Source organism: Mastigoproctus giganteus, chromosome 8 (genome assembly GCF_048544385.1).
Source record: "Mastigoproctus giganteus isolate SK-2022 chromosome 8, ASM4854438v1, whole genome shotgun sequence".
In the NCBI taxonomy this organism is placed as follows: domain Eukaryota; kingdom Metazoa; phylum Arthropoda; class Arachnida; order Uropygi; family Thelyphonidae; genus Mastigoproctus; species Mastigoproctus giganteus.
Genome location: NC_143582.1, coordinates 19,956,836 through 19,979,881, shown reverse-complemented (window position 1 = coordinate 19,979,881; position 23,046 = coordinate 19,956,836). Strand labels below are relative to the sequence as shown.

Here is a 23,046-nt window from a genome sequence, read left to right as displayed (position 1 = left end):
ACTCATGAATTTCATCTATCCATCTCCACCTTTGTCTTCCAGGTTTTCTTCTAGCTCCTCTTGGGTACCATTCTGTTATTTTCTTAGTCCATCTGTCATGTCTTCGAGCTATGTGTCCTGCCCAAGACCATTTTCTTTAGTTTTGATCAGAATGTCCTTTACTTGAGTTTGCTGTCTAATCCATGTGTTTCTCTTCTTATCTAACAGTCTGATTCCCAATATAATTCGTTCCATTCTTCGCTGTGTAGTTCTTAGCTTCTCTTCCATTCTTTTGGTGAGTGCCCAAGTTTCACTTCCATAAGTCATGGTGGGGAGTATACATTGATTCATTATTTTACATTTCAGACAAACTGGGATATTACTCTTCAGTATGTGACTATATTTCCTGAATGCTATCCATCCAAAATTTATTCTTCTCTTGACTTCCAGCCATTTATCATTATTACAACTAATAACTTGTCCCAGATAAGTATATGACTCCACCTTTTCAATTACTGCTCCTTCAATCATTATTTCCCTTTCCGTGGCATACTTGTTCATCATTACTTTTGTTTTAGCCATATTCATCTTTAGTCCAAAATCCTTACTAACTGTGCATAACTGATTAAGATTTTCCTCTAATTCTTTGGGATCGTGGCTTATGACCACAATGTCATCTGATCGTAAATGGTTTAGGTACTCTCCGTTCACATTGACTCCTTTCTGCGACCAGTCTAATCTTCTGAAAGCTTCCTCAAGGGCAGCAGTAAACAGCGTCGGAGATATTGTGTCTCCTTGTCGAACTCCTTTCTCGATTTTAAATTTGCTACTGTCTTTGTCTAGTCTAATAAAGGATGTAGCACTCTCATATATTTTCTTCAAAATCATAATATATGGAGTATCTATGCCTTGTCTTTCCAGTCCCTGAAACATTGCCTTATGCTGTATGGAGTCAAATGCCTTTTCATAATCCACAAATGCCAGGCATAATGGTGTTTTATATTCATTTGGTGTTTTATATTCATATGTAACACCTGTTTTCAGCAGCACCCAAGAAGGCTCTACACATGGAAATCCTCCTGATCGTAAAACAAGGAATCAGATTGATTATATCCTTATGCAGCAAAAGTGGCGTTCCAGTGTAATCACAAAAACACTGACTGAAGCAGATTGTGGCAGTGATCATCAGCTACTCCAAATCGTTCTCAAGCTGAAGCTAAAAAAGATCATGAATAAGGTTTTCCCTATACAATTGGATATAGAAAATGCTCAACGATTATATGCTTGAAACAGAGAATCGTTTTCAAGCTCTATTAGAACTAGATGACGATATGCCTGAATAAATGTGGCAAAATACAAAAAGCATTATTAAGGATTCAGCAAATAGACACATTAGAGAAAAGTCAAAGATCAGGAAGCCTTGGATTACAGAAGCTGCTTTTAAACTTAATGAACAGAGAAGAACTGCAAAAGCCTGGAGTGTACAAGGAAACAAAGAGTATCAGTAACTAAGCAAAGTCATCAAGCACTGTTTAAGCCAGGGCAAACAGGATTATATCAATCGAAATTGTAAAGAAATCGAATACCACAACAAACAAAACAACACTAAAAAGATATATGATGTAATTAAGTTCTTAAGACAAAAGTTCTGACCAAAACTTAATGTAATTAAGGACTCCAAAGGGGAAATTTTAACAGCATAATCAAAGGAAGGTGGAAAGAATACTGTGAGCAGCTCTTCTGAGCACCTGCTGGCACTAATTATCTGCCACCCCCTTTTCAAGAGTGTGATCATGAACCAGTTCCACTGAAGGAAGAAGTCAAAAAAGCCATCAGAGAACTAACGTGTGGCAAGTCAACTGGAATTGATGAAATCCCACAGAATTAATTAAAGCTACAGGTGTGAAGGGAGCTGAGTTTTTCATAAAATGATTGTAAAAATTTGGGAAACAGGACAGTGGCCATCAGATTGAAAGAAATCAATTTTCATCCCCTTACCAAAAAAAAAAGGAGATCTGAAAATTTGCCCAAATTACAGGACTATTAGCCTAATTTCTCACACTAGCAAGAGTCTTCTTAAATTATATTAAACAGAATCTCAAGAAAAATGCCAGAAGAGCAAGCAGGTTTCAGAATCTGTAGCGGAACGAGATCAGATCTTAAGCCTACGACTGATTATTGAAATATGCAAAGAATTCAATGCTCCTGCAAAAGAATTTGATTGTGTTCAACATAAGAAACTATGGGAAACCATGATCATTATAGGTTTCTCAATCCACATAATTCAGCTGATTAAGCTACTGTACCAGGAACAGGAAGGAACTGTGAGAACAAACATGGGAAACACAGACTTTTTCACAATAGGTAACGATGTAAGGCAGGGCTGTATTTTGTCATCTCACCTTTTTAATTTTTATGCCGAAGATATCATGCGTGAAGCTTTGGAAGATTTAGAGACTGGCATCAAAATTGGAACACTGATGATAAACAACCTTCGTTATGTAGATGATACTGTGCTAATTTGTAATTCTAAGGATCATCTTAAAGAAACTCTGAGGAGAGTATGTAAAGCAAGTAAGAAAAAAGGATTGTTTCTGAATGAGTGTAAAACAAATTATGATGATTGGTGATAATCTCGATACCAGTAAAGTGAAGGTTAATGGGTAAGATATCGAAGAAATTGATGAATTTGGTTACTTAGGGTCAAGAATAAATAAAAATAGTGACTGTTCAAACGATGTAAAGAGATGACAGGCAATTGCTAAAACATTGGTCGCTGATCTGATAAAATTATGGAGAGATCATGATCTGCCCCTAAAGACGAAGCTGAGAATCATTGATTCGTTAATTTTTGCAGTTCCCATTTATGAATGTGAAGGATGGAATCTGAAAAGAGTTGACAGGAAGAAAAGTGAGACATTTGAAATGTGGTGTTAGAGGAGAATACTGCATATTTCTTACTTGGATCGAAGAAAAAATGAGTGGGTATTGAATAAAATTGGCAGGCCTAAATTTCTTCTTCATAGCATCAACAAAAGAAATCTCAAGTTTTTTGGTCATATAGTAAGAAGAGAAAACTTTCTGTTGAAGAATATAATGGAAGGAAAAACTGAGGGGAAGAGGTGCAGAGGAAGACCTGCAACTAGGGAAGGATGGAATCAGTGAACTTCTGGGCATGACACTTTGTGATTCTGCTCGTATAGCACATGATTGATGCAGTTGTAGGAATTTGTTGGTGGCCAGAACAGCTCCTCAGGGAGCTGTGCGACTGGAAGAAGATATACCAATAAACTATAGTGAAGCAGTTGAAGTCTATATTTCATAGCATGATCTCCGTGATAGTTGACTGTTATGGGGAGGGGCATTTAATTTGGATCCCTCAAATTAAATGCCTGAACTATGCAACACTGGGATTGCTTGTTTTGGTGCATTTTTCTCTTTTCAGCTAGAAAGACAGTTTAGGATAAATAGTTTGAATGTGGTAAGGAAGATGGAGGAAAAATATTTTGTTTTCAGGAAAAATGTCCACTATTTAGAATAGCCAGAATCATATCATGAACAAATTTAATTATTAGGCATTTGATCTGTTTTATCAATGCAAACTACATTATTGCAATATAGATGAAATGCTTAATGGCCTTTTTGCAAATTTTTGGTCAGTAAAAAAATGAAAATTATTCCTATTTTTCATTTTTTCTGACGTTGGGAACCAGGCAAAACCCAGTTGTAACCAGCCTTTCTGTAGTAAGTGGAGCTCTGCTGCAGTCAACTTTCTCTTCCCTAGCATCTTGTGGATTCATGATGTTCAAACCTAAAAACTTCATACCACTCTTCCTATGATTAAAGCTGGCCCCTTTCAAAATCAACCATGTGGAAGGCAATAGCATACCACCACATCTGATGCTGCAGAGACCACAACGAGAACAGCTCCAAAGACTGCTAATAAACCAAATCCTGGATGTCACTGTCTGCACTGCAAAATTAAATTTAAGAAAGAAGATGGTAAATATGGCCACATGGAATGTAAAAAGTTTAAAAGAAGGTGAGATGGAAATGGTTATCAATGAAATGGACAGGTACAAAATTGACATTTTAGGAACAGCCAAAGTCATGTGGACAGGACAAGGTCATTTCAAGAATAGAAATGGGTCTTCGGTTGTTTTTTCTGGAAGTGACAAAGTGAAAGAACTTGGTGTCACTGTTATATTGAATAAGGAATGTTCAAGGTCTCTTCTTGGATACAATCCTATTAATAGTAGAATAATGACAGTTAGACTTCAGAGCTAACCAGTAAATCTCACAGTTTTAGTTGCATATGCATCAGCAGCCCACAGATGAAAATATGGATGTTTATTAACGAAACCTCTAAGCAACTCTTGACCTGGTCCCAAAAAATATGTTTTGATACTCATGGGAGATTTCAATGCAAAAGTTGTCAAGACAGTTTCTTCTAGTCCGGAATGTGGAAGGTTTGGTCTTGGCACTAGAAATGAATGGGGAGAAAGGTTAATTGAATTTTGTCATCTGAACAGTCTTGTCATATGTAACACCTGCTTTCAGCAACACCCGAGAAGCCTCTACACATGGATATCTCCTGATCTTAAAACAAGGAATCAAATTGATTACATCCTTATTCTGCAAAGATGGCATTCCAGTGTTATCACAGCAAAGACACTTCCTGGTGCAAATTGTGGCAGTGATCATGAATACTGATTTCCCTAGACAACTTGATGTAGAAAATATTCCCAATGATTATATAATTGAAACAAGCAATTATTTTCAAGCTCTATTAGAACTGGATGAATAAATGTTGCCTGAGGAAATGTGGGAAAATACAAAAAGCATTATTAAAGATTCAGCAAATAAATACATTAGAGAAAGGAAGATGATTAGGAAGCCATGGATTGCAGAAGCCACTTTTAAACTTATTGAACAGAAAGAATGGTAAAAGCCCAGGGTGTACATGGAAACGAAGAGTATCAGAAATTGAGCACAGTCATCAAGTGCTGTTTAAACCAGAACATGGTTAAAGAAATATGAATACCACAATAAACGAAGCAATGTTAGGATGTTGCTAAGTACTTAAGGCAAATGGTCCAGCGTTGTTTAAGACAGGACAAACAGGATTATATCAATCAAAAGTGCAAAGAAATTGAATATCACAACAAACAAAACAACACTAAGATGTATGATGTTACTAAGTCTTTAAGACAAATGCTCTGTCCAAAATTTAATTAAGGACTCCAAAGGTGAAATTTTAAGAGGAGAACACAAAGGTGGGAAGAATACTGTAAGCAGCTCTTCATAGTGCCTGCTAACACTAATGATCTACTATTAGTGTTTTCAAGAGTGTGATCATGAACCCTGTTTTCAAGAGTATGATCATGAACCAGTTCCACTGAAGGAAGAAGTCAAAAAAGCCATGAGAGAACTAATGTATGGCAAGTCACCTGGAATTGATGAAATCCCAGCAGAATTGATTAAAGCTACAGGTGTAAAGGGTGCCGAGTTTTTTAATAAAATGATTTAAAGATATGGGAAAGTGTCCATCAGATTGGAAAAAATCAATTTTCATTCCCTTACCAAAAAAAAAAAAAAAATCTGAAAAATTACATGACTATTAGCCTAATATCTCATGCTAGCAAAATACTTCTTAAAATCATACTAAACAGAATTTCAAGAAAACTTGAAGAAATGCCAGAAGAACAAGCAGGTTTCAGAAAGGGCAGAGGAACCAGATATCATATCTTAAGTCTACATTTGATTGGTGAAAAATGCAAGAATTCAAAGTTCCAGTCATTTTGTATTTTATAGATTATTCAAAAGCATTTGATTGTGTTCAAAATGAGAAAAAATGACCAATGTGGGATTCCCAATCCACATAATTAAGCTACTATACCAGTAACAGGAAGGAACTATAAGAACAAACATGGGAAACACTGACTTTTTCAAAATTGGTAAAGGTGTCAGGCAGGGCTGCATTTTGTTACCTCACCTTTTAATCTTTCTGCCAAAGATATGTGTGAAGCTTTGGAAGATTTAGACACTGGCATGAAAATTGGAGGACTGAAGTTAAATAACCTTCATTATGCAGATGATAATATTATAATTTGCAATTCCAAGGATCATGTGAAAGAAACTCTGAGGAGTTTCTAATAAGGATTGTTTCTGAGTGTGTGTAAAACCAAAATTATGGTGATTGGTGATAATCTCGATACCAGTAAAGTGAAGGTTAATGGGCAAGATATCAAAGAAATTGATGAATTTGATTACTTAGAGTCAAGAATAAATAAAAATAGTGACTGCTCGAACGATGTAAAGAGATGACAGGCAATTGCTAAAATGTTGGTCGCTGATCTGATAAAATTATGGAGAGCATGATCTGCCCCTAAAGACGAAGCTGAGAATCATTGATTCGTTAATTTTTCCAGTTCCCACTTATGAATGTGAAGGATGGAATCGGAAAAGAGTTGACAGGAAGAAAAGTGAAGCATTTGAAATGTGGTGTTACAGAAGAATACTGCATATTTCTTACTTGAATCGAAGAACAAATGAGTGGGTATTGAATAAAATTGGCAGGCCTAAAATTTTTCATAACATTTTATGCCAACACACTGCGCTTATCAAAAATATTCAGCATCCTACCCATTTTGTTGACTCTTTAATTTAATAATAAATGTAATGATTCCATACATATGGAATTTTACAACCTCTTAATTCATGCCAAAAATATCTAAACAAGAGCAAGAGAAAAAGATGTGTAGCATTGAGTACAAGCTGAACTGAGGCCATCTGAAATCACCGAATGTCATAAAATTATTAATATATTGAACTGATAGTATTTTAATCAATCAGTTATGTTAGTATATGCAGTGAATGGAAATAAGATTCAAGACAATGCTGATATAATGCCAAAATTCGAGGAAACCCTCTAGGATGCAGTGCGACAACCCCTCTGGAAAGCTCTTGGTTAAGAAAATCAAAAATTCCACTGGGTCATGACTAGTTGCAAAATTGTATTTTAAAAAATATATATATATATAAAAATCATATCCTATACATTATATCCAATGTATAGGATATATTATTAACTAAAGATCAACTATTTGGCTAACACTAATAATTTATTGGCATTAGTAATTTATGCATTTGTGAAAAGTTAATGATTTTTTTTTTTTTTTTATTTCATTACAGGTCTGGATAAGATTGAATTTCTTCAGTCGCATGAAAATATGGAAATCTACCAGAAAGCTTTTGATATTATTGAGCATTATTTTGGTACTGAAGATGAAGATGCCCGTATTGTTCCTGCTGTTGATGAAAGCAACCAACAGTTCCAATTTAACGAAGATCACAATCTTCCAATGGGGGGATATAGCTTCTAAAGCTGATCGCTGCTGGTGTATTTTACTAATATGGACATTACTGTATTCTGGTGGATATTAGTTCGGAGGTGACACTTTTTTCTCCTCCGCTACTACCTTCTGAATTCAACTGTAAATGCCAAAATGGCAGCTATCAAAATCAGAACTTCCTTCCTTTTCCCTGTACAGTCCTGCTCGTACATGTTTAAATTCTATAGTACTACTTTTGACTATAATTGTCTGTTAAAATAATTCAGTTGCTCAGTGATTGTTGTATAATTTATAGATGCATTTATCCAAAACTGATGTTGCCTAATTATACATTAAGGAATAAGTTTTAATTTCCTTCATATATTAAGGGGTGGGGGAAAAATCCTGAAGTACACTTAGTATCATGTAACATATCACAAAATTAAAATGAAAAATGTAATCTGCACTATTTCGGGTTTCTTTTTTTTTTTTTTTTTTTTTTTTTTTTTTTTAATATATATATATTTCTAAAGGAGCAGATTACAGAATGGTTGCTGCATTGGCTGAAATGCTTGATAAGCATTAATAATTTTATGAATTCAGCATCAATCATTGAAAAATAAAATGCCTAGCATTCATTTTAATGTTGTTCATATTTTAAAATAGCAGTAATAAAATCAAAAGTTAATAGATCAATTATTATGAAAGACCTTTGGAATTACAGTATCTAGAGAATTTACGATGCAGTCTGTTAAAGAGAAAATGAGAAGATTTAAATGCCAATCATGGACTTAAAAATTCTCCTTACCGATTTAATGTAATTATGTAGATATGTATTGTGTAGTCAATGTAAATATGGAATTTTACAGATCTGAAAGGAATTTCATGTTCATGAAATTACTGTTAACAGGTACTTAATCTTTGTACAGAGTTATTGTTTTACATTAAATTATGAGCAGGATTGTTATAGGGTAGGATCACTTTTTAAATTACAAGATATTTAATTTGCTTTAGGCCTAGTGCATATCATATACAGTTAGTGAATGTTACATTAGGCCTACAGCATTTTTTTTTCTCTGATTTGTAAGCTTGCTTAATGCAAAATTTAAATCATGTCATTGTTTGTTTTTTTTGTTTTTTTTTTTTTTTTTGATAAAAAAAAAAAGGAAAAGTAAAACACTTTTGTTAAATATGTAAGGCAAGTTTCCCATGACAGATATCAGGCACATTTCAGCTTTCTGTATATGGTGTATGTGATGCCTCATTCAGTTAACTTTGGGAATATCTGCTCTCAAGTATGTCCTTTGTAGTTTGTGGCGAATTTGTGTTTTCTTAGCCTTTTCACACACACGCACAGACAACACAGGTTACGAGACACACACAGACATGTCACTAACACAACATAAAACACATGTACACACACACACGTGCCACTGGTAGCTGACAGGCTAGTACAGGATTCACATGAGGGCTGGAGAATCACCTCTTTATTTTGCAGTAACTATATCATGACTATTTTACATTGCAAAATTTACTTCTTTATTTAATATCTCTGTTAAATCTGATATCACGAACATACTCAATAACTTTATGTACCTGTTAAGACATTACTTGTAACACACAGAATTAATACATTAAAATCACACAATTCTCAAGCTTCTCCAGTCCCAGATGAACACTACTGAAGTTTAAGTGTGGAGTGACATGTGCAATTATGTAACGGTGACTTACCTGTGGGCCACAGTGACTCATCCTGTGTGCATCTTTTGTGCTCTTCCAGGGCATCATGCCAAATGAAACTAAATAAATTATTTTATTAAGTCTCACTTGTTGGGAAGTGGGCTATGCAAAATTGCCAATGATGTTTTAATTTGACAGAAACTGTGATATTTTTGTGTAGTCACCATTTTGTATTCTTGACTGCATATAATTTTTTTCTATTTTGAAGTTAGACATCTTTAGCCTCACATTAAATATTTGTGGTCAACAGTCGAAAGTAGTTTGCCAATGAACAGTATAGTCCACCATGTTGCTATAATGGTTTCTAAATCATATTGCCACAGGATTGAGTTCCTGTCTTCAGCATGTTTGTATGGTACTGACAGACTGCATGTGGCTCTTATGCCATTAAATGGCAGTAACAAATCTAGTCGTTGACTACATATCTGTGCCTTTGAGGCAACAGTCAAACAGTAATATGGGATTTTTTTCTGGAAGAGACTTTATTCTGATTTGTGCAATGGCTGTGTAATAATAATTATTTAACATTATTTAGTTTATCTCACATATATCAAAGATATGTTAAAAAGTGAATAATGTTAAATTTATTTTACAGTTAAGGCATGATGGCATGTGAAAATTAATATTTTTGTATACAGTCAGGAGATTGTTTCTTTTGATTTTAAAACTACTTAATAGTAATGTTAGCCAAGGAATCGAGCCTGTATTTTGCATAATCAGAGTGAAGTCTCATTTCATTTTTGAATCCATTGTATGCCTCAGTTGGTCTCCTAGACCAAAGTCCCCATACTTTCTCAGGGTTACCATAAGTTGTTTCAAATGTTTGCAGTGTTTTTCTTCCTTCTAAAAGTAATATTTAAAAATGTTCACTGACTATATTTCTGTTTATTCTTCAGGATGAAGAGGGTTTCTTTTCACTTTAACTTTCTCCTTATTTTAGCAATGGGACTGTATTTTATATATTAATCATGCAGTCTGTTGAATAGTTTTTAAGTTTGATAGTGGTAATGTGTATAAAAATAAAGTGGAAAGAGAGTCACTGTTTGCTCTTTACAGATCTTCCTGTTGGCATCTTAACAGAAAAAGTTGCCTTTCTTACGAAACATTTGCCTGCCATTTACCTATTTATTCACCCTGTAGAATAAAAGGAAACCTTTTAAACAGTGAACGGTTAATTTTAAGAAACTCCTATTATCAGAATAGACATACAGGATTTGTTTTCACTCTCAGAAGCCAAATTCAGTGAAATAATTGTCCTCAGTGTTGCTCACCAATTACCCTGAATACAAATTTTACTTTGAACAGACTTCTCCAAATTGTATTGGGGAAAACATTTCCCAACAACCGACAATCTTTTCTTACTCGTGTAAGGAACCATTGAATCCAAGGGGATAGTTTGTTCATCACACGCCATACTGAGAACAGGATGGAAGACTACATTGTAAGCAGCTCTGTATACAGTACTGAATTATACTGTAGTACAGCTAAGTTGCTGTAACATTTTGTCAACAAGACATTGTACATAAACACTGTACACAACATGTACATAGTACACTGTACACATGTATAACACATAGAAATAAGCTGTGAAATGTAATTTGAAAATGGATTGTTTTGTCAATAAATGCTGTGCTAACACCACCTTCTGCTTTTTTATTTAAATATATATATTTACACAACTTTCAATGGACACAGGGTGTGCATACACTTGCAGATGGTAAACTTTCATTTAATGGACTTCAGAAATAATGGACACTATCTGCTGAACCAGACTTTTCATCCATATGTGGTCCAATAAACAACTACCTCAGTCTAAAATATTTTCACTTTCAGGAGCCAGGATGTTCCCCACTATCACCTTCCATCAGCCTGCCAAACATGACTTCTTCTCTAAGAAGTCATTTGAACCGCCAGTGAGGATGCTTGAGAACTCTTCAGATTCTGAAATACATTAGTTTGTACTGCCACTATATAATGCAAAATTTCAATCCCTTCTATTCTGTACAGTACGTGTAGTGAAATATTTAAAGGAAAAAAATTGACATTTAATGTTTTTTATTTCATAGTACAGAACAGTATTTCACCAGCTTTGGCAATTGTGCTTCATGTTTAATGGACAAACTGATTTAGCAGACAGGCCTCCCTCCCCCATATAGTCCATTAAATTGAAGTGTAACTACATGTATGTAGTAACTAAACAAAAATATGTAAAATTTAATTTTAAAAATACATATGTAAAAGAAAATAAACAACCTATGTGTATCTCGCCTAGTTTTTTGAATGAAGTAAGATTAGAGGGGGGAGCGATATTAATCAATCTGACTTGCCAAACACTGCAGAGATGAGTGCACAGAAAATAAAGCAAATACATTAAAGAAGGAAAACAACGGCAAAGGTAGTCGATATGTCCTAAAAAAAAAAAAACAAAAGTTATTCTGTCAGGCATAATAAACAGGTGCAATAAGTTGAATTAGAAAGCGGAGAAAAGTAATTCTGTGGATGGGTTGAGACCTAAGACAAAGTAGGTGACTGACTAGGCCTTAGAACAGAATTTTGTCAAAGGATCTTGAGTAGGAAAGAATAGATAATAGATTGACAAACAGATTAGTCGGATTTTTACATTTAATAATCCAATATCTTTTCAGACCTTGGGAGTTGAGCCAAAGGGAGACTGATTATGTGAATATTACGTAGAGTTATTAGCTAAGAAATTAGCTGTAATCAGATAAAGATATCATCTGGACCAAGAGCAGAGCATTTCCCAAGAGAATTTAAGATTCTTAAGTTGATTGGATGGTATTCTGAAAGGGTACAAATGATAGATTGTCCAATATGGCATCAAACTATTAGCTGCTGGTCCAAGATTAAATCAGTGACAAATCCAGCAGATAAGGGGGGGGGGGGGAAGCCATGACAAGGCCAAAGAATTCTTGGGGAAAAATCCCTTTTGTGTAATTTTTTTTGGTTCTGATATACACAAAATCAGATAAAGCTTAGTTTGGGCAACAGTATACCTTTTCAATTGACAAATGATACAAAGAATTTTTAAAGCATCACAAAAACACACTACCCAGATTATCTATCCATTCCCTCTAATAATTTGCTTCCACATCAGATAGAAGTTTGTTTCAACACTCGGTTACTCTGGGTGAAAGCAAATTTTCTTTATCCTTTTCAATTTGTCTCCTTATGTGTGCCATCTGAGAAAGAATAACATGCTAATTAGCATTTAACTTGATCCATTTAAAGCTTTAACGTGTCAATCAAGTTTCCTTACAGGTGGTTAGTTACCAGATGCTGCACTTCACAGAAGTCTCTCTTTCTGACAAATCTACATTCTTCCAAAAATGAAGCCTCTAGATCTTGTTCCTGCTGGCAACATTCCTGTATATCAATGACAGAATCGCATGAATAGTCCTAGCAGTTGGTCCACGTTGCTAAGAGAACTACAAGGGATGGATAAAATAATGGAAAGTAGTAACTGTAATGGCTGTATGAGATATTTATAAAAATGCAGTGATAATTTTTTTCCTCTTGCAAGTAGTACTGTGAAGGAAAGACAGTAAAAGCTGGTGTTTATTCAGTAGTGATATAGAGATGTACATGAAAAACAAAATGACTGACTTGTCTGAATTCCAGAGAGGTCAGATTGTTGGTGCATATTTAGTAGGAGCATCAGTGACTAAAGCTGTTGATTTATTTATAATTGTATCCAGAGCAACTTTTGAAAGTAGTCTGCATTTGCCAAGTATGGAAAAGCAAAATCTGGTGGGACGAATTGTGACAGAAAACAAGGCTGACTGAAAGAGCCTGCCAGACACTGAAAACATACAACTGCAGAGATTTTGTCTCAGCACTTTAAACTTATAAAGCAAAAAAAATAAACTACACACATCAGTACCCTTCAAAAATTTGTGTAGTTCTTGAATTTATTCAAACAACCGACTTCCACAACAGATGGAAATTTATTCCAACTATCAACCACCTGCTGGCTGAAAGTGAACTTCTGCACATCTAACCTGCAACCATCCTTCCTCAACTTTAATTTATGCCTCCTTATGTATAGTCTCAGAAACAGGAAGAATGCCATCAACATTTAGCTTATTCAATCCATTCATAGCCTTAAACACCTCAATAAGATCTAACTGGCAGGTGCCTAGTCTCCAGATGCTGCAGTTTGCAAAACTGAAGCCTTTCTTGGTAAAAGCACCATTTTGTTTCCTTCACCAATCTGGTCTCATTTCTCTGCACCTATTCCAGCAGATCTACATCCTAAGGCGAGGCCTCCATACCTGCAGTCTCAAGACCTATGGTCTTGTACGAGGGGGTAGCAAAATGTTTGTACCTTTACCTAGAAAGGTGAAACTGCACAAGAACTTTAATCTTTTTCTGTGTACTCTCCATGTATAGTAACACATTTCTCTCATCTATGGATCACTTGTTTAATGCCTTGATCATGGAAGTCTGCACTTTTTGCCTGAAACCATGATTACACTTGATGACTTCTTGAGAGGAATCAAGGCAGCATCCACACAATGGTTTCTTCATTTCTTGAAACAAGTCTGACGGTGCTAGGTCAGAAGAATAGGGTGGGTACTGCAGTAGTTCGAAGCCACACCGGGCAACAGAGTTGGTGAGAACACTGCATTCGGCATTGCTTCTGCAAAGGCATCAGCAATCTTGGAACCCATTGTGCGGAGATCTTAGATAGGTGTAGATGGTCATGTAAACTGCTGTGGGCAGACCCATAACTAATTCCCACTGCATTTACAATGAAATTAATTGTCACGTGTCTGTCACTCAGCACCAGCTGCTCAACCTTTGCAAGTCTCACTGTCTATGGATTTTGATGGCCTTCCTTCTCTTGGCTCGTCAAAGACACTTGTATGAATGCACTGGAATTCATTTCCACATTTTTAGTGTCATAGAATAGACATTTCTGCCCATACACAGCTTTCATTTCTTTGTCAATTTCCGAAGCTTTCTTGCCCTTCAAATGCAGGAACTTGATCACTGCTCAATACTCCACTTTGTGAACTATAGTGTCCTTCCTCAGATTCCGGGCTCCACGTCTGGTGTATGATCACCTACAGGAATGAAATTTCACAATGTTTGTTATTAAATATGTAGACAACTTATATTAAAAAAAATGGCATCTTCCTACTGATGTTTTATCTAGGTCGGTATGAACTTTTTGATACTCCCTTGTACAAATGGATGGTCATCTCCTTACCCTTGCTAGCAAAGTTTCTGTATGCATTGACAAAACCCGATGAGCTGTCCTGGCAACCTGTCTGCACTTCTCAGAGAACTTCATATCTGACTGCCCAGTTACCCCCAAATCTTTTTCATTTTCCATTACCCTGGAGTAGTACCACACAGTTTGGTAAGAACTTCATAAAGCTAAAATTTATGGCAGAGCCACTCATTACTGAAGGTAATGCTAAAAAGAGGATGCAATGGAGTTTGAAAAGTGTGAATCATCATTCACACTTTTTCCAACATTGGAGAGTTTACATTTGGCAAATGCCAAAGGAAACACATCCTGTCTTGTGCTGTTAAACATGCAGGAGGATCAATACTGATTTGAGCAGCAGTATCTTGATATTCTTTATTTTCTATCATCACCACCCTGAATGGCTGAATTACTGCCATTGATTACCTTGATATTCGAATAACCATGTTCATCCCATGGTGCAAATATTTCTCACAAACAATAGCATGTTTCAGTGCTCCAGTATGCACAGATGTGTCCAATCTTATTTTGAGGAGCATGAAAGAGGCTAAGCATCTCCCCTGGCCTATGCAATCACCAGACTTAAAAACATTATTGGGCCACTGTGGCCATATTTGGAGAGGAGTGAGAAGTAGATTTCCTTCATGTTCAATCAGTCAAGGAGCTTGAAACATTCATGAAGAATGGTCCAATGTGCCTCTTAAGACAGTTCAAGATTCATTTCATATTTATAGAATAAATACAAGCTATTTTAAAAGCAAAGGGTGGCTCAACACTATTAGTTGTATACCTGTAACTCTTATCACAGGTGTTTCCATTATTCTGTCTATCGTTGGTATGCAGAGTGTGCAATTACCCCAAGGTTTTTCTTGTTTCCCCTGCCTTGAGTGGTACAGCCTAAGTTTAGAGTAAAATTACTACCAGAAATCAATTTGGATCTTTTTTAAATTTTCAGAAAAAAAAATTTTTAATACAAAAAACTGTATTAAAAAAAACTTTTTAATACAGGCAATCCTACAGTGTTTTTCATATAATCCAATATATAGATCTGAAATCCAGTGAATTTTGTATTTTTTAAACATAAATCTGACAATGATCTTTTCATTTGATTTTAACAACTATTTCAATGTTGACATTATTAAAATTGTCTGTTGGAAACTGAAATAGGTGACAGCATAGTGGAAATTTTCAAAAGCATTGTATTTACAAAACCAAACTTTGGAAACCTTAAATTTACATACATGCAATGCATTCATGTTAAAAGCCTTAGATATTCTGTTGCTAGTTCAGGGCTATTGCAGAAAATGTTGGTGAGCCTGTATTCCAAAACCAACTATATCACTTTTCTGGTGTTCTAGTACAGAAACAATTGAGAAAGGGCAGTAGAGCTCAACAAAGTCAAGGCGTCTACCTAATGTTCAGTTTCCTTCTAGATGTGAGGTAAGTTGACAGGTCATTGGTAACGAGGCAAAAGTTCTTTTACTACTTTGCCACATTTTGTTGTGCAAACTTGGCTTTAACCAAACTACAAAATATTATGACCACCTACCTAATAGCAAATTTGACTGCCTTGTGATAACTATGTGCACCCAGCATGGCATTGACTCCACCAGAAACTGGAAGGTATCCTGGATCAGCTGGACTTTCATGGAGTGAGGCCCCAGCAAATGTTGAGTTCCATTACATCCGCGAGTGTTCAATGGGAATGTTACTAGGGGACATCATCCCCGCACAATGTGAGCCTTGTGACATGGCATTTTGTTGCAAAAGTTCAGTGCCATCTGGATACATAGTCACCATGTAGGGCAAAATTTGGTCCAAAAAACAAAAAAAAAAAAAAAAAAAAGTTCACCTGCTTGCTATTAAATACCCATCCATGATGGAGCTCAAACCTTGATTCATTAGGCCAGGCAACTCTTCCAGGAAGTGCTCCCATGTACACTGCAGGTGTTGATGATGGTTGGTCAACATGGGCACATTGAACAGGTTGCCTACTTTGTAAGTGTATCCACAAAAGTATCTGCTGGATGGTTTGCTCAGAATCATTTCTGTGCCCTAGTTGTAGTCTGCATTAAGAGATTGTGAGCCATCTGTTCTTGACAAAATGTGTCAACAAGTGGTGGTCTTCCCACATGGCACATTGGGTGGTAGGAGTAATTTGGACCAATTTCCACCACACTTTACTATGGCAACTCTGAAGCAGCCACCAGTGCCTGTGGTTTCTGAGGTGCTCCTGCCTTCCTAGTACCGCAAATCATTCCCCATCAGATCCTCTTTTCCCAGTGCAAGCACTCTGTACTTACAAACTGATAGGCACTACTAGTGCCATCACTATACAGGGTGGTCGAGGAGGAATAGTAAATATTTTGGAAGGTTATAGTATCGATTGTTCTGAGTAAAAAAGTTCGTATAACATGTCCAATTCACAGTGGATGTGGAGATACAGCTCCCTGAATCGGATGTGACCAAGAAGCAGTTATAACCTTATGCTGTTTGGTGTTAAGAATGTCACACATGCTAAATATGGTGTTGGTTTACGATTTCTGTGGTGGAAGTGCTATTGCTCTTGTAGAGAATACTGTCTACAGCTTCCTAACCACAGAATACCGGATTCGGGGGGGGGGGGGGGAAGGAAGCTACCTAGCATTTATAACAAAAATGTGATTAAATTTCATTCTAGACAGACTAAGCTCTTAGGCCATTGATGCTACAAGGCAAAAGTTGCTTCACACTACGTTGCCAGATTTCACTGTACAAACATGCCTATAACCAGAACTACCCATGGCCAACAGAATAAAACTCAAAACAGAAAGCAAACTCTGCAATCAAAAAAAGTAAGGAATGTATGATGCGGCCAGTAGCCTAAATGTGCAAAATCAAAATTTTTCTTTTGCGAAGCAGCAAGACCCTCATCACAGATAGAGACACTGGGCTAAAAGGCTTTCTGGACTTTCAAAATCAGTGGACCAAATAACAATAAACCACACAAGGATCAGATGCAACAGCTAGTATTTAATAAATTAAAGTTGAATTAATGGTAATAGTGCTATATCATGTACCCTTAATTGGTTTCCAGATATATATATATATATATATGCAAAATTAGCACCAAACCACAAAATTTAGAGATATAATTTGCATATAAATGACAGTGGATTACTTCCTTGGATTTTGCTATTAAATATAGCACTGCACTGATTTTATAATTTGAAAATGTGATCATACAAAAGAGACAGTTAACAAAAAAATAAGAAAAACATCCTTCTGCAGCTGTGTGAATGTTGAATGGCATATAGGATGCAAATAACCAGGAGAGCATACATGGATATATTTATTCTGAGTTGACTTTTTTGGTTGTCATTTATTAACCTAATTTTTTTACTATTATATGATACACTCATTGGCCAGAACATTATGACCACCCTGTTCCCACAAGTGGATGCATCCCACAGCACCTAGGCAGGATGCAACCTGGCTGACACGGCATATATAGTGTCTGTCAGTTCAGTGCCCGTGCAGTAAGAGAAAGGAAAGGCCTGATTTCAGTTTTAACGGGAAATTATTTGTGGCACTACGAAGGCAGGGCCAGCATCTTACGAACTGCTGGCCGTTTGTAGACCACTGTGGTGAATGTATGGCAGGAATGGTCCTAAGAGGGACACAACTGCCCCTGCCAGAGTGGGTGAATGGCTGTTGGCTGGACAGACTGTGCATAATCCTCATTTAATGGCACACAGGAAATGTTTCTAAGCACATCGTCCAGTGGATACCTTGCACATAGACCTATCAAATAGACAACCTATTTGTGTGCCCACATTGGCCGACTGTCACCTACACTAAGCATGAGCACTGTTCCCAGACATTAGTCACCTGGTCTGATGAATCAAGGTTCCAACTCCATCATCCCAATGGACAGGTGCTTATTCAATGGCAAGCAGGCAAACAGACTGCACAATTGGTATCATGGGTCCCCTCCACCATTATTTCAGACCAAGTTTTACCCTGCACAGCCATCACATATCTAGATGGCACTGGACTTTTTCAATAAGACAGTGCTCCATGTCACAAGGCCTGCACTGTGCAGGAATGGTTGAAGAATCATGTCCAAGTATTTCATATACTCCCCTGGCTGTCAAATCCCCCTGACAACAATACCATCAAACAGCTGTGGGATGCAGCATTCACCAGTTCAAGCCAGTGCCTTGCTTAACTACAGGACATCCCAGAATTAGCTGGTCAGGATATCTGAGGACACCTTCTGTGGGCTCATGGAGTTGAGGCCACACCAGGTGCACTGGTTATGACTGTTAAAGGCAGTCCAGTCCAACATGCCCTTAGGTGATCATAGTGTTTTGGCTCAAGTTTTATAATTCAAACTGGAATTATGGATTCAAAAAACACCACATAAGTTTTCCAATTAATGCTTTTTTGTAAACAGCAAAATATATCAATAAAATTTATTATACCTCTCAAAACTGATGTGATACTTTTGCCTTTCAGTGATAATTTTATTATGAATTCTCGTTCAAAATTCCTTTTATATACATTTTTGTTTTATAAATAAGCACACAATGATTTATTGTTCGTGTTTAATATTTTATATGTAAAAATGTAACTTTGGGGCAAAAATCTCTTTTTTAACATAGGTTTAATTTTTTTTCTAAAAAAAAAAAAAAATGGAATAACACTTTTGAATTAAATATAAGGTATATTTTTAATCATCAGATTTTTTTTTAATTTAAAAGAACAGCAAAATAACTTAAAACTTTACTTTCCTCTGATCCCACATAAGAGACATGTTTATGTTACAGTTTTCTTAAGATATAAAATACTGTCTTTTTTTCATTCAAACAAAGTTTAATACAAAACATACATCATTAATTACACAGCTGAAGATACATATCACCCACTGGAGATATCTCTTCTAAATAAATGGATAAATTAAAGGGGGAAAGAAACCAATAACAAAAGTACTTTTGAAATCTTATATTCCAGATTTTCTCATATTTTATACATTGACCACATCACTGGGATACAAATTCTTCAGAAACAAAGACAGTAAAAACCTATTTACAAATATTTAGAGTGCTTTCAGTGTAAAATTTGATTACTGATTGCATATTCCGCTATGACAATTAGGATGGTGCCAGATTGAACTATACGAATACATATTTATTTGTTAATGCTTTTGCTTTATAAATAAGTTTTCTACTTTATACATTTTTAACTAGCAATAACTGGATGTTTAGTTAGAAAAATATAAAGCAGAATATTTGCATACAATAAATATTTTTAAGAGAAACTACAAAGAAATTGTCAACATTTTATCTCCAGATATTTTAGGAGAAATATAGCATTTACATTTAAATACTTTTTTTTCCAACTAACATCTTAGTATTTAGTAACAGCAACAAACTAAGCAATCAGAGGGACATGTTATACACAAAAGTAGTTAATGCTTTACCATATATGATGATAAGCGATTACACAGTGGTGGGAGACTGTGCTTTGAAACATTAATTAAAGTACTACAAGAAAGTGGAACAATATCTCTTCCTGATTCATTGCTCTTCTTATCTTCACCATTACATTTATTTATCCCTGGTTCGGGATTTGAAGTTACATTATCTTGCTTTACTTTTTTACATGGCACCTGACGCTCCTTTTCTCGTTTTCTTTTGTTTCCTTCAGAATCTGCCTTTTCCAATTTTTCTGCAACTTCTAGACTTCCACGTTTGTTTTCAACATCTGAATGATCACTATCAACTTCACCTTCTTCTAGATCAATTCCATTTTGTTTTATATTACATCCATTTTCTGTAACATTTCTGTCAGAATTAGCATTTGTTAACTCACTCCCGTCACCTCTTGGTGCCGAATTTGAGCCATCCTGATTTAAGTTAGAATTAACATTTTCACAGTGTTCAACAAATCTATTCAAAAGAGAAAGTGCGTTATTTACAAGGTGTTCAGAGAAACTAGCAGCAAGACACTCTTCTGGTTCAACAGGTGTGTGGGAAGATTCTTCTACAGATTCTTCACATGGGGCAGATTTGCCTTGTTTAAAATAATCATCTTTCTTTATAACAAACTTTAGTTTACGCTTGGCAGGTAGCTCACAGTCTTTTTCCAATTTAGATGAATCTAATATCTCTACAGATTTTTCCCCTGAATGCCTGTGCTTCTTGCTTCTGTGAGACGTTTTACGTGAGCATTTTTCATGCTTCTTGGTTTTCGAATGGTCTTTCTTTTTGGGCGTTGTATATTTTTTAGATCGCTTTTTGTGTTTGTGTGCATCTGGAGAGCAATAATGCAATGGAATGGCTTTCTTTTTATTTGTTTTATGTTTTTTCAATGTAGATTCTTCTATTACATTTTTCTCAGGAGATGTCTTTTGATATACAAATCTGTCTGAATTAGTAACATGCACAGCAATATCTAATAAATCAGATGCTTTAAAATCTTTTTCCTTTGAAGGCAAATTTTTCTTTACATCTTTATCTCGTATATTATAAACTTCTGTTTTGTTACTGTGTAGTTCTTTACTTTTAAACTGAAAACTTTCAGATATGTGGTTTTCCTCATCAAGCACATGTTTCTTTGGTAAACTTTCCTTAAAATTACACTTATCTGTTTCAGCAGGGTAAAAGGTATTTGAATTTTCTCTCTCTCTAGTGTGAGTAAATTCTGTAACATTGTCATCATGTTTTCTCTCAGTAAATGTAGTAATGTCAGAAGACTTCATACAAGAATTGTATTCTGATGAATGCAATGTTTTTGTGTTTAAGGAACTATTACTACCATTTATCTCCTTTTCTTCTTCTGACATTTCAGAATCATCATTTTCTTCAATAACTAAAATAGGGCTATTTGGAATTTCAAAGTAAGAATTATCATACGTTACAAGCTGTGAGGCATCTTTATTTTCAATAATTTCGTTTAGAGATGTTTCACTATCTTCTTTACTTTCGCTTAAAGATTTTTCAATATTTTCTTCATTTTCATTTATAGATTTATCTCTACTTTTGTTCTCATTTAAGTGATTTTCTGTTGTATTTTTACTTAAATTTTCTCGTTCTTTTTTATCATCATTCCCAGGCAATATCTCTTTTGTAGCCAATTTTTGCATTCTTTTCTTTTGCCTTACTGTTGCAATAGTACCATTTACATTGGTAACTTTCACTCTACCTTGATAGCCTTTCAGCCTTAAAAAATCAAACCTCGAGTCGTGTGTCTTATCTTTGGATTTTTGTAAATTATTTCCATTAAGTGACTGGTTTCCATTTCTTTTAGACTCAGAAAGAGTTTGTTCACCTACAAACTGATTTTCCATATTGTGACTGCCACAAGAAGCATCTCCTGTAGTAAGACTATCCTCTATCATCTTTGACTTTCTATGGAATGCTTGATCTTCAATATCATTAATGCTATATTTTTGTTTTTCATTTTCACAGATTCTGTCTTCCTTTTCACCTATTCCAGTGAATTTGTAATGCTTATTAGAAAGTAATCCATGCTTGTTATGTAAAACTTGCCTTTCTATACTTGGATCAGAAGTCTGGCTAGTTACTAACTCTTCACCATGTTCTTCATGTTCTGTGGATTTTCTATGACCTCCTATCTTATCTACTGCTAGCAATCTATTACGTCTGAAAATAAGACCATCTAACCTGCAAAATTAATAAAATAAAAAATAATTAGAACTGAAAGAGTTTAATTATTATTAAATTACTAAAACAAATACCATATATAAAATATTTCAAATTATATGCAAGGTGGGAGGGGGAGGGACACATTACCAAACAAACTTGCGTGATTTTGCTAACTTTCATAAATTACAAGACTGAAAAAAACATAGGATTTTTTTTTTCCCAATTAATTTATAATCTCGTATCACAATGAGCAAAACAATGTTTAATATTCTTCTTTATTATAGAATGTTTTTTGTCCTTCTCTTTCTATGTTTGTAATAAACAGAAAGAGAAGGACAATATATCTTATAAGATATTTTTTTCTTATGTTTATAAGATACTTATTCCTCATGAAAGCCTTGGGACAACTCTGAAAGTTATTTACATAAGACAATAATTCTGACAAAATGACAAATACCTCTGGCAGCATGCCACGATGGGTACATTGTATCATACCTCTATGTACAATAAAAATGATTGCATGAGCAGATGTGTAAGGTTCTGACCGATAAGAAGATATTTAATAGTGAACAGTGTTATATCACAAATACAGTAAACTACTAAATACTTCAAATGCACTATAATTCATTTTCACACATACAACCAACTTTCTGAAAGCAATTAAACTGTTCCTCAACCAAACACTTCACCATGAATAATCACATCCACAAATTCCAGAACTTATACTATCATCCTCAAAAAAAAACCCTCTGTTATTCTTAGATACTGTCACACTTAATGTTTGTCATTATGATGAACATTATATAAAACTATAAATGAGGCATATATCATTTATTAATTTTTTATTTTAATTGCTTGATTCTCTGGTATTCTTCAGCAAAAGCTGATACTACTATACCAATATATTAAGATAGCGTCACTAGAGGATGTTATAAAAAGGTATTTTCAGTTCAGCATTAGGATAAACCAGTTATTAAGCTGCAATGTATTTTTAACCATTCCAATAATTGATGACTAAAAACATTAAATCATTAGATTTCACTGCTAGAGAACAATATGCTCCTATCCTATATATTCAGCCTTTGTGATATATGCACTGTATTAT

At 35.1% G+C, this 23,046-nt stretch overlaps 2 protein-coding genes across 5 annotated transcripts in view; one reads left to right on the top strand and one right to left on the bottom strand.

Moving 5' to 3' along the window:
- Kap-alpha1 (karyopherin alpha1) overlaps nt 1-7,620 on the top strand; it is a 188,621-nt gene extending 181,001 nt beyond the window's left edge. For both annotated transcript variants that reach the window (XM_090379147.1, XM_090379146.1), the window contains exon 13: nt 7,174-7,620. In XM_090379147.1, coding sequence (XP_090235273.1) covers nt 7,174-7,364 — 191 coding nt within the window. In that variant the 3' untranslated portion in view covers nt 7,365-7,620. The remainder of the gene's footprint in view (nt 1-7,173) is intronic.
- Nucleotides 7,621-19,569: 11,949 nt separating this feature from the next.
- Nucleotides 19,570-23,046, bottom strand: part of LOC150081315 (uncharacterized) — a 169,415-nt gene continuing 165,938 nt past the window's right edge. For 2 of the 3 annotated variants that reach the window (XM_090379647.1, XM_090379648.1), the window contains exon 4: nt 19,571-21,959. In XM_090379647.1, coding sequence (XP_090235773.1) covers nt 19,742-21,959 — 2,218 coding nt within the window. In that variant the 3' untranslated portion in view covers nt 19,571-19,741. Of the gene's footprint in view, nt 21,960-23,046 lie in introns of all 3 variants that reach the window. The other variant, XM_090379649.1, reaches the window with a different exon arrangement.